A 17,452-nucleotide genomic window follows, 5' to 3' on the forward strand; every position below is an offset into this window, starting at 1 on the left:
GTACTGCAGCTAATTCTGCTGACTGCCATCTGCCAGTAGTTTGGTAGTTCAAATCTCACCAGGCTCAAGGTTGACTCAAACTTCCATCCTTCCGAGGTCAGTAAAATGAGGAGCCAGATTGTTGGGGGCAATACGCTGACTCTGTAAACCCCTTACAGAGGGCTGTAAAGCACTGTGAAGCGGTATATACAGTAGTAGCCAAAATTGTGAAAACCTTTTGGGAAAAGTGTATTTTTGAGGTTTGATGGCTAATAACACCACTTTTTTTGGAAGTTTCAAGATAATCATATTCCACTGCTAGAATGGCCTGGGAATAGCCCAGACTTTAACCTAATTGAAAATCTATGGAGCCGACTAAAGAAACTTGTTAGTCAGAAGCGACCCAGCAATAAAATAGAAGCCATCATTCAATCTTGGTTTTACATTATAACAGCTGGAGAACTAAAAGACTTAGTTTACTCCATGGGAAGACGTTGTAAGGCCGTAATTCATGCTAAAGTTTACCCAACTAAGTATTAACTGACATGGTGATAATTTTTGTACTGTATATCTCATTTTTTCTATGGTGATAATTTTTGTATATCTTATTTTTTCTACGTTTCACTTTTCTTCTTTATACTGTAGCTGCTATTCTAATAGCAGATCCTTCATAAAAGTTATTGCATTACATTCTTGATTAAATTATCTTTTCATTGGTATATAATTTTATGGTACTACTCCAAAAAAGTGGTGTTATTAGCTAGTTTTAGAAAATACACTTTTCCCAAAAGGTTTCCACAATTTTGGCCACTACTGTAAGTCTAAGTGCTATTGCTATCTCATATAGTGATCTTGGACACCTCACAATAATCAGTAAAAACAGAATAAAAATCATAGTTGTTCCTCCAGGTGCCTGACTAATTAGATTATTAACCTCCTGACTCAAACCCAACCTTTCCCAACATTGGAGGAGAAGCCCTCATGGCCTTCGGAAGGCTAAAAGAGTAGGAACCTCTCAAATCTGTACAGGTAACCTTTGACTTACAACCGCAACTGAGCCCATAATTTCTGTTGCTCAGTGAGATAGTTGTTAAGTGAATTTTGAAACTCATTTTATGACCATTCTTGCCACATTAGTTAAGGGAAACATTGCAGTTGTTAAGTTAGTAACACAGTTGTTATATGAATCTGGCCTCCCCGCTTGTCAGAAGGTCACAAAAGGAAATCACATGACCCCGGGACATGACTGCAACTATTGTACATATGAGTCAATTGCCAAGCGTCTGAATTTTGATCATGTGACCATGGGGATGCTGCAATGGTCATAAGTGTGAAAATGTTCATGTCACATTTTTTTCACTGCTGTTGTAACTTCGAAGGTGACTAAACAAATTTATACTTCTATATGTTAGTTAAAAACACAACTTTCCTGCCATTTATCTAATTTAGATTGTCCAACTCACTTCTGAAATAGATATCCTTGTTTCAAAACCCTTTACAAACTGTAAGGTAATAAAAGAATGTTTGACTAGGAAAAATAGTACATAATTCAAGTAACACAAATTATTACATTCAGTAGTTCTCTATTTAAATTAGTAACAGATTATTTAACTCTGTAATCAGAGACGTTGGGTTCTTTTTTTACTGAGTGGTCTACCAAGGGGTAGGTGGGGGGTGGTCTTCCCTAGACATGGGCAATCAGAGGGGTGCTACTGAAGACCCAAGGAGGCTAATGGTGGGTATGAAACTGGGTTGCACAATCAGCTGTTCGGGTTTTGGCAGCGGTATAGCAGAGACAGAAGAAGAAAAAATATGCTTTCAATTAATTTTAAATCTTGAAAACTGCCTGGATAATCCTGTGAAGTTTTCTTGGAAGCATTTTTTCAGAAGTGGCTTGCCAGTTCTTTCTTCTTATGGCTGACAGAAATGATTGGCCCAAGATCACTCAACTAGCATTGTGGCTAAAGAGGACTAAAATTGAGAGCCTGGTTTTCAGCAATGAAGGGCAAAGATTGCTAAAAATATCCTTTCCGGTTTTCAAATATACTAGGCGTGCCAAAGTCTCTACTATTCACACTTTTATATTTTTGTCACATTAAGATCTTATAATGATTTACCATTAACTCACCATTTTACCAAGTGCACTTTGAAAAACTTCCACAAAATTTTTAAGAAGATTATTGTCATCACATCGTGTTGCTTTATACAACATTTCAAAGGATTTAAAACCGTGATTTGCCAAACGATTCACTGAAAAACATTATATTATTATTTCATATTGCTACCAAAATGTACAGGTGGAATTGTACTAAATTATGTTAAAGTGTTAAACATTATGTTAAAGTGAAAGCTAGTAGGTACCAGATTTACATACATACATATATATATATATATATAGGTCTTTGGTTGTTCGGGTTTTCTCCCGTGTAAAATTGGAAGTGTCTTGGTGACGTTTCGACAAAGTCTCATTCGTCATCTTCAGGCTTCAGCTTCGTGCTTCTGGGAGCAGTGCTCAAATTAGATTGTGCTCAAATTAGTCTGAGTTGCAGGGGGATCTGAGCTGGTGAGCTGCACTGCTGCTGTTTGGCTTCGTGTTCGTGGTCGTGCTACATCTTCGTAGTGGGTGTCAGTCTGCTGCATGTATGGATTGGAGGGGTTTGAAATGGCTAATGTTGCAGCTGCGGTCTGGCTTCTGGTCCTTGGTCGTGCTTCCTGATCAGTGTGGGTTTGGGTCTGCTTTCTGGGTGGATGTGTGGTGGTGACATCCTGTGTGGACCTCGTGATTGAGCACAATGAAGCCCCCACCCAAACAGGACACACCCCTATCCAATCAGAGCACAAAAAAACCCCCATCCAATCAGAGCACAGCCAAGCTCCCACCCAATCAGTTCAAACCCCCACTAGCAGTTAAAAAGGAAGAAACAGCTGCAATCACACATTGCTCCCAGAAGCACGAAGCTGAAGCCTGAAGATGACGAATGAGACTTCGTCGAAACGTCGCCAAGACACTTCCAATTTTACGCGGGAGAAAACCCGAATAACCAAAGACCTATATACAAACACCCGCGAAAACCTCAGAAAACATATATATATATATATATATATATATATATATATATATATATATATATATATATATATATATATATATATAGGACACACCATCTACCAGAAGAAAACACACACAAACCGCTATTTGCACGCACTCTCACACCACCACCCAGCACAGATCAACTCCGTAGCCAAGACACTCATCTCCAGAACAAAATGCTTAGCTGATGAACAACACCTAAAACCCGAACTAGACACTCTCACTAACGTACTAACATCCAATGGATTGCAAAGAAATAAGATTACCAAGCTAATCCAAAAGAACCCCCACTAAAATCCAAGACAGAGAACAAGAAACCGGCACAGCCCTCCTCCCATATATAAAAGGCACCACAGACAGAATCAGCAAGATCCTCCACAAACACAACATCAAGACAGCATTCTGCACAAACAGAAAAATATCCACCATCCTAAGAAACCCCAAAGACAAAATTGAGTTAGAAAATCAAGGAGTATATGAAATCCCATGCACCGCCTGCCCCACCACATACATCGGACAAACCAACAGAAGAATAAGTGCACGCATTGAAGAACACAAGAACTCAGTCAAAAAAGAGGAACCAACTTCTTCCCTGGTCCAACACTTTAAAGTCACAGGACATGATATTGACTTTAAAAGACCAGAACTATCGCCAAAACTGAACACTTTAACAACAGAATAATCAGAGAAGCCATTGAGATAGAAAACGCCCACACAGCATGAACAAACGAGATGACACCTCCGCCTGCCAGCCATTTGGAAACCCGCCCTTATTGACAAACGAGTCCCTAACACGAGGAATGACACCAGACCCACACTCACGAGGTCCACACAGGATGTCACCACCGCACATCCACCCAGAAAGCAGACCCAAACCCACACTGATCATGAAGCACGACCAAGGACCAGAAGCCAGACCGCAGCTGCAACATTAGCCATTTCAAACCCCTCCAATCCATACATGCAGCAGACTGACACCCACTATGAAGATGTAGCACCACCACAAAGCCAAACAACAGCTATGCAGCTCACCAGCTCAAATCCCCCTGCAGCACAGACCAGACTGAGCACAACCAAGCCCCCACCAACACAGGACACACCCCAGCCAATCAGAGCACAGAAAACCCCATCCAATCAGAGCACAGCCAAGCTCCCACCCAATCAGTTCAAACCCCCACTAGCAGTTAAAAGGAAGAAACAGCTGCGATCACACATTGCTCCCAGAAGCACGAAGCTGAAGCCTGAAGATGACGTATGAGACTTCGTCGAAACGTCGCCAAGACACTTCCAATTTTACACGGGAGAAAACCCGAACAACCAAAGACCTATATATATATATATATATATATATATATATATATATATATATATATATATATGTATGTATGTATGTATGTATGTGTATGTATGTATGTATGTATGTATGAATGATACAATATATAGTCCTTGTTTACTGACTGCTTCATTTAGTGACCATTCAGTTATGACGGTGATGAAAAAGTAATTTTAAGACCAATCTTTGTAATTATAACCTTTTGTGAATCTGTAAAGCAAACAAAGTAAGATCATAAGTATAGTTGCATTCACTTAATGACCACTTTGCTTACCAACTGAGTCACCAGTCTCAACTTTCATTGCCAAATGAGGACTATCCATATAATATAATATCACATCACATCACATCATATATCATACAATGAAATCCTAAGTGCACTGAAGTGGCGAAATATGTGCTGCTTTTAAAATGTATCCAAGTCAGTATGACTTTTTCCCCCAAATAAATAAGCTATGTAGAAAAATACCTATTTATCTATCTGATTTGTGGACTTTTTAATATTTGCTTTATAGTTAGATTTATCCCTGGGCCTGTTTCTAGAGATGTTGGTAAGAAGGAGAAAGAATGGTTCTAGGGATGGGAGAATCCCCTCAATCTCCATTTAATAACACCCCCAAGACAGTCATTCAAATAGAAATTATTTCATCTCAGGAACTAGCACCATAAACCAGGTTAATTTAGAACTAAGTGTCATTAAAACAAATCCCTTCAATTAATGCCATTAACTTTTGGGAAAGAATTAAAATGTCCACTTGGTTTTCTTGAAGCTGTAACACAACACCTAACAAAAACTCAAGAAAGAAAAGCAACTTAGGTCCCAAACTAAAGTTGGCATCTCCCTACCTCCCAGCAAAATAATGATTTCTGAGATAACTCAACATGTTACAGGCAGATGTGAATCAACACATAAATGAGTAATGGATGGGTACATAATGATTGTAATAATGACCAAACAGGTAACAGTGTGGACAGAAATAGCGCTATGGTGTAAAGCTGGCTATTTTTGTGTACGTGTGTGTATGATCCAACTCTTATTTGTTGGATTATATTCTTTTCAGTTCTTATTACTTGTTGTGGCCCACTAGCAGACAGTGAGAAGGTTGGGGAGGAACGTGGGCCAGTTCTGGAGTCTGGGGAAGGCTTGGATGATGACTCTGAGTTGGAGACAGAAATGGGGCCAAGGCCATCTGATAGTTCTTTGCTGCCACTGGAGTCTCCGGAGTCTGACATCAGCGAGGCAGAAGAATAATGTGAGCCTGTTCCCAGTGTGTGCATGCACAGAGATGCTAGGAGACAGGAACAATTAAGAAAACAGGGTCGACTTGAGAGCAAGGCTTGGAGATGATTGCCCCCCCCCCCCATAAGACATAAAAGAGAAGCGAACGGGACGTGAACTTTTGCAGGAGGCAATCAGTTCATCTGGTCGGTAAAAGCTGTGGAAAAGTTCCGTTTGACTCTGTGCTAAGTTTGGCCTCGCCCTGCAGGTGGCAATTAGTTCTCTGGCAGCATTCCAAGGGATATAAGGTGAGTGCTTGTAAACACTCCCCTTGAATATAAACATTCAAACAGCTGTGAATTATTGTCATTCCCAGTCGAAAGGCTTTCGACTGGGAATGACAATAATTCATCGGTGTTTGAATTAAAGAGGTTTGCTGGGACTAAGTTTGTGCTGCATACTGTCTAAGGAAGTCTAGGTCAGAACATTACTTAACTACTAGGAGGACAAAACATATCAGTCAATTGAAAAACATTTGAATGTTTTATGTACAGAATACTCTGTATAGAATTAAGTTTTTAAGAAAGAATAACAGATAAACCTTACAAGAACAGTCAGGCCATTGATTGGAGTAAGGAGGATTCCAGATACCATCTGCATAGGCACAGTAGTAATTTTCATTGGAACCTGTTGTGAAATCATATCCCTCCATGCAAAATAATGTGCAATTAACTCCTGACTCATTTTCAATGCATTTAAAATCACCATTCAGTGGAGTAAAGGGAATTTCGCAAGGAGAACCTGAAAAATAAGATTTTTAGATTAAGGTTTGCATGATTCCTCCTCCTGCTGCATAGTGAACCTATGGCGTATTAGGGGTGACTGTATTTTCCCAGTTTGTCTCATTTATAAGTCATCCATTAAAAAAAAACCAAAATTCTTGTTCAATTTGCACATATGCTGACATTACAACTGAATTTAAAAATCTAAAATCTGTTGTATTATATGTACAGAATACTCTGTATAAAAAGCAAGTTTTCTTTTAAAAAAGAATAAAGCCAGTGTAATGGAGAACTGTAAATTAATTGGATCCTCTCTGGATGTAACATTGTAAAATTTGGAGTTCCAAAATCAGAATTCAAAGGAGGAATATTCTTTAGGGCTCTTCAATAGTACAAATAATTTCAAGTATAAGGACTACAAAAACAAACCTCTTATGACAATATTAATCTCACATGTCCTGTTATTTCCAGCCAAGTCAGTGGCTGTATACTGAACCAGTGTTTCTCCTTTGGGAAACAGATCTCCAGGTGAGTGAGTTTTAGTTATTATTAAGGCAGATCCTGAAATAGTCAGAAACAAAGAGGTAATTTCATTTCCAATATTCTTCAAAGCTACATGCTTCAGATTTATAACACGGAACCCCAAATAATGGTTCTGAGCCTTAAAGTAACTGAAATATAATTTACAGACTGTAATTTGATTTTATAAAATTCTTTTTAAAAAAAAATTATTTTATTGTTGTTTTTCTTTTAAAAACAAAACAAACATAAAACATATATTTCCTTTTTACAACAGTTTCAAATTAGTGTTCTTCTATGATTTACATTTCCCCCCTGATTTTATAAAATTCATTCTATTAGGCATTAATGCAGGGGTGTCCAAACTTGGTCCCTTTAAGACTTTTGGACTTCAACTCCCAGAGTCCCTCAGCCAGCAAAGCTGGCTGAGGAACTCTGGGAGTTGAAGTCCAAAAGTCTTAAAGGGACCAAGTTTGGACACCCCTGCATTAATGCCTTTGTATATCTCAGCCTTAATATGATTTAATCAGTCCTCCAATTTTTTTTATTTACCAGGACAATACAATAAATGGAACAACTTGTTCTACTTTCTAAATGTACATTGCATTTTGCAGAACATACCATAATAAATTATTGAGTTTTGCAAGAAAAATATTAAATATGGATTAAAACCTTCCTCTAAATAGTAAAATAATGGAAAAATTTATTGTTCTTTATTAGTGTTACTTGGCAATCCTTTAATGTGTTTCAAATATTAATGCATTTTAAACATTCATACTTAAAATATCCTGAATTTTCTATTTTAATTCATGCTAGTTAAGATACAAGTTAAAGAAAGATGCAATCTCTTAACTCCATCCTAAGATGATAGCATTTCCTACAGGAACACTTCAAACTGATTGTCAAAATTCATCCAAATGGAATCGAAAATAATACCCAAAACAGGTAGAAAAAAACCCAAACTTATGAAAAGAGTCGCTCACCTGAATTGTCTGAAAATTGTGGCTCATCCCATGTTACTTTGTGCTCCTTCTCAGTGATTTGAATTGGTAGTGGAGATCTACATTCATCAATTACTGGAGCTTCAATGTCTGAATATTCAAAGTTATAAAGAACATTGAATCATAGAAAGGAAGGAAGGAAGGAAGGAAGGAAGGAAGAGAAAGAAAGAAAGAAAGAAAAAGAAAGAAAAAAGAAAGAGGGAAGGAAGGAAGGAAGGAAGGAAGGAAGGAAGGAAGGAAGGAAGGAAGGAAGGAAGGAAGGAAGGAGGGATCAAATTAATCTTCCATACAAGTTTCTCCTTTTAGACTTGAGTGAAACATAAATATTTTTATATCAGTATCCAGCATGGATATTTAGATCATGCCTAAGGCTGTGTTAAAATATTTAAAGAGCTTGCTATGCAGCTTCCATCACAGCAGATATTTATCTGCTCTCCATAAGCCTTCAACCATCAGACACTGTGCAGGCCACAGTTGATCTTAAGCATATGTACCCTGGAAAGAAGCTCCATGAAGTTAATGGATAGTACATGTTTGCAGAAGCAAGCTTTTAACTTCAGACATATGTATTCAATACACTATTCACATGATAAGAATCAGAATAGTGCTTTAATAGTGTGCAGTTATGGAGCTGTAGTGCAGATAAAACATGGCCAGGAGGTTCAACAGCCCTTGGATGTCTCACTATTATCTTAATGGACTTATTCATAAAATCTTACAAAATAAGACATAACTGTGCTTTACCCTAAACAAAAGAGAACTGAGAACTGAGAACTGCAGGGGCAGTTATAATAAATATTTATTTATTTATTTATTATTTATTTATTAATCATACTTTTATACCGCACCATCTCCCGTAGGACTCAGGGCGGTTCACAGGCATATTAAAAAACAATATAATAAATAAGCATTAAAAACCCAATTAAAACTAAATATTATCATAGCCAAATCACTAAAAACGGTAAAAACCCATTAAAAAACTCTTAAAATTTAGTTAAAACATTTTATTCTTAGGCTAGTCCAGCGCGCTGAAATAATAAAGTCTTCAGTTCACATCTGAAGGTCCGGAGGTCGGGGAGTTGTCGTAATCCCGGAGGAAGCTCGTTCCACAGGGCTGGTGCCGCCACAGAGAAGGCCCTCCCCCTGGGGGTCGCCAACCTACATTGTTTGGTCGACGGCACCCTGAGGAGGCCCACTCTGTGGGAGTGCACGGGTCGTTGGGAGGCAATCGGTGGCAGAAGGCGGTCTCGAAGGTATCCCGGTCCTAAGCCATGGAGCGCTTTAAAGATGGTAACCAAAACCTTGAATTGCACCCGGAAGGCTACCGGTAGCCAGTGTAGACCGCGCAGGATGGGTGTTATATGGGAGCAACGCGGTGCTCCCTCTATCACCCGCGCGGCCGCATTCTGGACTAACTGGAGCCTCCGGGTGCTCTTCAAGGGGAGCCCCATGTAGAGATCATTGCAATAGTCCAGGCGGGAAGTGACAAGGGCGTGAGTGACCATGCGTAAGGCGTCCCGGTCAAGGAAGGGGCGCAACTGGCGAATCAGGTGAACCTGATAAAATGCTCCCCTGGCGGCGGCTGTCAAATAATCCTCTAAGAACAGCCGATCGTCCAGGAGAACGCCTAAGTTGCGCACTCCTTCCCTGGGGGTCAGGACTTCCTCCCCCACAGTCAGCGATGGTGTAAGCTGACTGTACCGGGACGCCGGAACCCACAGCCACTCTGTCTTGGAAGGGTTGAGTCGGAGCCTGTTCCTCCCCATCCAGACCCGCACGGCCTCAAGACATCGGCCCATCACCTCAACGGCTTCGTTGGGGTGGTTCGGGGTGGAAATGTACAGCTGAGTATCATCAGCGCACAGATGATAATCCACCCCGAAACCACTGATAACCTCACCCAGCGACTTCATATAGATGTTGAACAGGAGAGGCGAGAGAACAGACCCTGAGGCACCCCACAAGTGAGGCGCCTTGGAGTCGACCTCTGCCCCCCTGCCAACACCGTCTGTGAATGGTCAGAGAGATAGGAGGAGAACCACCGATAAACGGTGCCTCCCACCCCCAATCCCTCCAACCGTCACAGCAGGATACCATGGTCGATGGTATCAAAAGCCGCCGAGAGATCTAATAGAACCAGGACAGAGGAACAACCCCTGTCCCGGGCTCTCCAGAGGTCATCCACCAACCCGACCAAAGCTGTCTTGGTGCTGTATCCGGGTCTGAAACCGGACTGGAACGGGTCCAGATAGACAGTTTCCTCCAGGTGCTGAGGAAGCTGATATGCCACCACACTCTCAACAACCTTCGCCAAAAAGTGAAGGTTGGAGACTGGACAGTAGTTCGCTAAAACAGCCGGGTCCAGGGCGGGCTTCTTGAGGAGGGGCCTCACCACCGCCTCTTTCAAAGCGGCGGGGAAAACACCCTCCAACAAAGAAGCGTTAGTAAGTCCCTGGAGCCAGCCTCGTGTGCCCTCCTGTGTGGCCAGTACCATCCAGGAGGGACACGGGTCCAATAAACATGTGGTGGAATTCAACCTACCCAACAACCTGTCCATGTCATCAGGAGTCACAGGATCGAACTCAGCCCAGATAACACTCTCAAGACTCGTCTCCGCCATCCCACCTGGATCTATCCAATCAGTGTCCAGGCCGTCCCGAATCTGAGAGATTTTATCAGACAGATACTGAACAAAATCCTCAGCGCGTCCCTGTAAGGGGTCCTCCCGAGCCTCCTGCGTAAGCAGGGAGCGAGTCACCCTAAACAGGGTGGCTGGGCGATTATCTGCCGATGCGATGAGTGCGGAGAAATAGTTATGTTTCGCTGCCCTGATCGCCACTAGATAGGTCTGAATATATGACCTCACTAGTGTTCGGTCAGATTCGGAGCGACTGGACCTCCAGGTGCTCTCTAGGCTTCTTTTCCGGCGCTTCATCTCTCTCAGCTCCTCGTTGTACCAAGGAGCTGGTCGAGTTCGTCGCCGGGTCAGAAGCCGCAAAGGCACGACGCAGTCTAAGGCGCCGGCGGCCGCCTCCTCCCAGGCGGCCACCAGCTCCTCAGCCAAGCCGTGGGCTAACTCCCTCGGAAATGGCCCAAGCTCCGTCAGAAACCTCTCAGGGTCCATCAGGCGCCTGGGACGGAACCATTGGACCGGTTCCGTCTCCCTGCGGTGAGGTGTAGCGGTCCGAAAGTCTAGCTGAAGGAGTAAATGATCTGACCATGACAAGGGTTGAGATATTAATTCCCCTAACTCCAGATCATTTAGCCACTGTCCCGAGACGAAAATCAAGTCCAGTGTGTTACCCCCGACGTGGGTGGGGACCGCAACTACTTGGGTCAGGTCCAAGGCCGTCATGGAAGCCTTGAACTCCCGAGCTGCTGTTGATGAATCGCCCGCCGACGGCAAGTTGAAATCCCCCATGACCATAAGTCTGGGGATCTCAACCGCCGTCCCGGCTATCATCTCCAGCAGCTCGGGCAGGGCTGCCGCCACGTAGCAAGGAGCCAGGTACGTAATCAGCAAGCCCACCTGCACCCCCCGGCCCCACCTCACGAAGAGGGTTTCACAACCGTCTATCTGCGGGACAGCGACCTCCCTCGGATCCAGACTCTCGTCGGTAACAACCGCTACCCCCCCATCCCTACCCTGGGCCCTCGGCTGATGAAACACATGGAAACCTGGCGGGCACATCTCAGTGAGGGGAACCCCCCCTTCCATGCCCAGCCAGGTCTCCATAATGCCCATTAGGTCCGCTCTCCCCTCTTGAATAAGATCGGATATGAGGGGGGCCTTATTCATGACGGACCTGGCATTACATAACATCAGTCAAAGGTCCAGGTTCCGAGGGATATAACCACTCGGGACCCGAGTGAAGCCTAGGGGCCCGGAGTGCGGTATCACTTTCAAACAGCGAGAACGCACTCCCCGAACATGATACGAGCCCCTGCTTCCGCCATACCTGCCCCTCCCACGTACCGTGCAGATGGAAGTGCCCATACATGGTCAAGCCTTAACCTCCTCCAAGACCTCCAATTTACAAACCTCAGATCGTGAACCTTAGAAGGGACTAGCCTAATCCCCTGTGGGCGTGCCCCCCCCAACCCCTTATTTGAATTAGATAAAAGTTTACAAAAAGATAAATTTAAAAACCTCCTTAACCCTCTCTTAGAAGCATGCCACCTCTCGGGATTCCAAAATCCTTCATCGAGGTAGGCCCTCGATAAAGAAGAGGGGCACACCCGCGAGAGGGGGGCATCTCGCAGTGCAAGAAGCTGGTTAAATGAAAAAGTCATCAGAGATTGAAGAAAATGGTGGTATCCTGGTTTGTCGAGGTCTCAAACGACAGTCGTTGGGCAGAACCACCAGCTGGAAAATGAAGAGATCTTTAAAAAGTGCATGGTTTAGACAGCATAGTCCTGGGTGGAACTAAGATGGTCCACCACCCAGGTTCTCACGGAGGTTCCATAAAAGGAGAGAAAAAAGCAGCGACCGTCGCCGCTGCAGGACGTCTTCCACGATAGCCTAGCCATCGCCGTCGTCACCGCCCTGGCATCCAGCAGCCACTCAGGGAGCCCCCAAGGACCCCAGCGGAGCCCCCAAGAAACCATAGAGCCCCCCCGGGGGGAAGGGGGGACAAACACCGTCGCCATCGCCGTCTTCACCATCCCCATCGGGGTATCGCTGCCGGCGTCATAGATATTTAAAGGCAACCACCGTTCCCTTAACACAGCAACCCCCAACAAACAAGGGCTCCAAGGCTCGAGGGGCTCCGTCGGGTACCCAGCAAGACTCCAAAAGTCTCCAGAGTTGTTTTATTCGTTGTTTAATTTGTTTAAGGCACCAAGGCCCAAGCGTCTTCAACCAAGGCCGTGGGCACTGCTGGTTCCCCAGGGGTGAGGACCGGCTCCCCAAGCACCCCAGCCGCCCGGCCCTCACTGGCAAAACAAACATGCCAGTATAAACAAGCCGAGGCAGGCCGAAATGATCAGGAGGAACCATCGGCAGCCACCTCCCCCTTCAAGCCCACAATGGATGATAAAAATGTAAACTGGAAAACAGAAATATGTTTATGATATCTTTAAAATAGCAAAAGAAACATATATTAAATATCTGTAATAAAGAGTAAAAAATCTGAGGCACAAGAGAACCCTCAGACTCAAGAGTGACTCTAGGAACTGTAAAGTCAACGAAAACTGTAGAAAGTCAGCAGCAGAATTTCTTGCCATTTTGAGACAATATAATGAAAGTGCTTTTTTGCACTGTCATGTGCAAGTCCATCTTTTTAACCATTAAAATTCATCAAATTTCTAAACAAGTGTGTGGGGGTGGGGTGGAGATTACCAAAACGTTATCCATCGTTGCTTGATTAAAATGCAAATTTTAACCTTATTTCCAAGGCAGACCTGTCTACAATTGTTAACCTTCCTCATGATCCAAGAACACAACAGAGGTAATCCTTGATTTACGATGACAAGCGGGATCAGAATTTCTGAAGCAAGGCAATTATTAAGTGAGTCACGCCTGAATTTTATGACCTCTTCCACACAGTTGCTAAGCAAATCACTGCCATTGTTAAGTGAACTGTAGGTAATCCTCAATTTATGACCACAACTGAGCCCAAAATTTATGTTGCTAAGTGAGAAATCTGTTAAGTGAGTTTTGCCCCATTTTATGACTTTTTGGGCCATATTTGTTAAGTGAATCATTGCAGTTGTTAAATTAGTAACACCGTTGTTAAGTGAATCTGGCTTTCCCATTGACTTTGCATGTCAAAAGGTCACAAAATGGGATCACATGACCCCAGGACACTCCAACTGTCATAAATATGAACCAGTTGTCAAGCACCCGACTGTAAATCACATGACCATGGGGATACTACAGAGCTTGCAACTGTAAAAAATGGTCATAAGTCATTTCTTTAGTGCCACTGTAAATTTGAACGATCACTAAATGAACTGTTGTAAGTCAAGGACTAACTGTACGTGGCTGTTCAGTGAATCCAGCTTTCCCAGCTGAGAAGCTGCAAATGACAATCATATAACCTCTGGATGCAGCAACCATCATAAATACATGCTAGTTGCCAAATGGCTCAATTTTGACCCCATGCTCATGTGATCATAAGCCACTTTTTTCAGTGCGGTTATGACTTCAAATGGTTGGTAAATGAATAGTTGTAAGTCGAGGACTACTTGTAAATAGTAATATAATATGCAAAGCTCCTACAGCAATTCTAAAGTCAGGGCTTATTTATATGAAACCTAGAGGTTCTTAAAGTAAGAAATACACCCAGATTTTTTGTTTTTAAAAAAGGTTAACTAATTCAATTGAAAGACGATCAGCGTTACATTGTTTAATTGGCTGCTGTATTTGAACCAATTAAAATCTCTCTTTCTAAAAAGGGAAAATAATGTTCTTAAAAGGGAAAATAATTTTCCATGAGTATATTAATAACAGCTTTCAACCCAAGGTGGTTTTGCATACTGACAGGACCCTTAAAAATTTGGAATTTTATTTCCTTACAGACATAACAAAATGCAAGACTGAGCTGTTTTCAGGTATACGTATGACCACTTAATCAGTGCTAAGGCGGGGTGGGGGCTGGCCAACAAATCTAGTCTAAGATACTAAGGTATATATATTTTTTCAATAGCACTCACCAATCACTTTGATCTTGAAAGAGCAGCTTGCCTCATTTCCAGCTCTGTCAGTTGCTGTATATGTAATGCCAACTTCTCCAATTGGGAAAAGGTAGGGTGGTATAAAGGCTGGAGTAACCTGAACTAACACCTGTAACAGGATCAGTCTTAGTAAAGGTAGATGAAATGCTGCAGTAAATTCTTAGCAAAAACTGAACTTAAGTATCAAGAACTAGTAATCTGGTTCTTGATCCTAACCCTAACCCCACTATCCTGTCAGAGCTGAACAAGCTTCTTGGATGAGAAGCGAAACATCTTCAAAGAAAAATACAAGGAAGTCCAGTTGCCTCCTAAAAAAGCACCTTTGGGACATCCTTACAAATGCTTGCAGCTCTTCCTTGATTCAAGGATGATCTTTGGTGACAACGTTGCAATACTTCATGAAATACTGTAGCATACTGACTAAAAAGCAATTTGAATGCTCCATAAAATACATACAACTTGCATTTAAGAAGGATGAGGGCAGATTACTTGCCCTGATGAAAAAATCCATCTAGATTGGTGGAGCAAATTCATGCAGCTATTTTATTTAGCCACAAACATAAAAGAAATACTTTTCAACAAAAATAAATAAATAAAAACTTCTCTTGTTCCTGTACTGATGAACTATACAATTCACAAATAACTCAAATCAAGAGCAAAAAAAGAAAATTGTTGGCTTAATCATCTTCATCATCATTTGCAATTAATGTAGCAATTTATGAAAGAGGAAAGTTTATTTATGTTGTTTCAATAATGACTAACATACACACTGATTCAAAACATAGTTTGCATTCTAATGTTTGTTTACCTCGTCTCTAGAATTATCAATTGCATCTGGAATCTGCCAGCTAATATTTGCTGAATTCTGGTTTTCCAGAGTTGGTGTTTCAATATCATTTGGACAGCTAATTTGTGGCGGTTCAATGTCTGCATACGATACATAAGACAAATTTGAGCATCTGCATTAAAAAGCATTTTCAATGATCTATTGAAAGACATTGAAATGAAATGAATTGTAAAATTCTACACCTATTATATTGAGCTAATTATTCATAACCTGAACAGAGATTTCTGAAATTCAGATCCATTATTTTTTATTTTAATGTAAGAGCAGTCCTTGTACTCTTTTTAATCATACCGGTATGTCAATAACATTTTGTCTGCTTAAGAAGCGACAATTATACCTAAAAGCAAAAATTGTTTATAAATAATCAATTTCATGACAAACAATGTATCTGCCTAGAGTCATTGTGGGTGAGCAGGCAGCTATATAAAATTTCTAAAATAAATAAATAAATTCTACAATCTAAGATATCTGCAGAAATAGGAATTGGATTTGCATTTTATGCTTAAAGATGTAAGATTACCTTACAGCAATTGGAAATAACCAGATTTTGCTTCGGATTGCTTCTTAAATTTTAAAATACATCAACAATATTATCAGTCGTTAAACAATGTATCTCTCTGGCATTCAGACTTCTAAATTTTGCAATTATTATATCAATGATCTCCATTGCAATTAGGCAAGAACATACAGTAATCACAAAATGCAATACAGCTCACATCTATAATCCAATTGTATCACAATACACATATGATCAAATTATGTAGCAGAATTCATAATTTTCTAGTCAAAAAAGAAAAAAACATCAATTTAATTTATACTGCAGTATGCTTGTGGCAAAAAAAGATGTTGATATGAAATGGCTTAATTTATTTGATTTTCCTTCTTTCTTAAATTGTCCAAGGAACATTTGTCCGATTCAAATTATCTGTTTAAAATGGATGCTATTTAACCCAAATATCAAATGATAAAAGCACTGGAAAGAGATTCTGAGAGATGAGAATGTACTATAAAGCAGGGCAGTGGTGCGTTTCACTTACCTTTGCTACTGGTTCACATGCGCAGAGCATATTTGATGACATCTGGGGGGGTGGAGCCTCCCGCTGCTACTGATTCACCCGAACTGGGGTGAACCGGTAGCAACCCACCACTAAAGCAGGGGTCCCCAACTCCCAGGCCACAGACCAGTACCAGCCGTGGCCAGTTAGAAATTGGGCCATGTAACCGGCAGGCAAATGAGCAAAGATTCATTTATGCGTGAACATGATCTACCTAGGTTGTGTGTGAAACCTTCCCTCCCCATCTGTGGAAACATTGTCTTCCATGAATCCGGTCCCTGGTGCCAGAAAGGTTGGGGACCACAGCTCTAAAGGACCGGAAGTCCAGAATACTGACGAAAGACTGTACAAAATAAAGGTAATGCCAAAGGAATCCAAGGTTAGGATGGAATTAGCAATAGCACTTAGATTTATATTCATAGTGTTTTACGACCCTCTCTAAGAGGTTTACAGTCAGCATATTACCCCCAACAATCTGGCTCCTCATTTTACCAACTTTGGAAGGATGGTAGGCTGAGTCAACCTCGAGCCGGTCAGGATCAAACTCCTGGCAGTGGGCAGAATTAGCATGCAATACTGCATTCTAAGCACTGCGCCACCAATTAAATTCTCTAGTCATATAGGGGAATGTGAGGAAGAAATGGAAGCAAAAAAGTGTCGATCAACCAGAGAGCTATGAAGAACCGTTACAGTCAGTAAGAATGCATCATGCTCTAAAACAGTGTTTTTTTATATTGGGTAACTTTAAGATGTGAGGACTTCAAATGCTGGCTGGAGAATTCTGGGAGTTGAAGTCCGCACATCTTACAGTTGACAAGGCTGAAAATCACCTCTCTAAAAGACTCAAGAAACTGGGCAAATAAAATAGGTAGCAACGTGCCACATGCCAATGAAGCACTGAGTAATAGCATAGCATTTAGCATTTAGACTTTATCATAGTGCTTTACA

General features: G+C 41.7%; 1 protein-coding gene across 1 annotated transcript in view; it reads right to left on the reverse strand.

The window, feature by feature from the left end:
* SVEP1 (sushi, von Willebrand factor type A, EGF and pentraxin domain containing 1) overlaps positions 1 to 17,452 on the reverse strand; it is a 159,204-nt gene that overhangs the window by 79,702 nt on the left and 62,050 nt on the right. The window contains exons 8-13 of the mRNA XM_058173212.1: positions 15,411 to 15,529; positions 14,582 to 14,711; positions 7,907 to 8,014; positions 6,834 to 6,965; positions 6,229 to 6,423; positions 2,108 to 2,229 (exon numbers count right to left, since the gene is read on the reverse strand). Coding sequence (XP_058029195.1) covers positions 2,108 to 2,229; positions 6,229 to 6,423; positions 6,834 to 6,965; positions 7,907 to 8,014; positions 14,582 to 14,711; positions 15,411 to 15,529 — 806 coding nt within the window. The remainder of the gene's footprint in view (positions 1 to 2,107; positions 2,230 to 6,228; positions 6,424 to 6,833; positions 6,966 to 7,906; positions 8,015 to 14,581; positions 14,712 to 15,410; positions 15,530 to 17,452) is intronic.

The sequence above is a fragment of the Ahaetulla prasina genome, chromosome 2 (assembly GCF_028640845.1).
Source record: "Ahaetulla prasina isolate Xishuangbanna chromosome 2, ASM2864084v1, whole genome shotgun sequence".
In the NCBI taxonomy this organism is placed as follows: domain Eukaryota; kingdom Metazoa; phylum Chordata; class Lepidosauria; order Squamata; family Colubridae; genus Ahaetulla; species Ahaetulla prasina.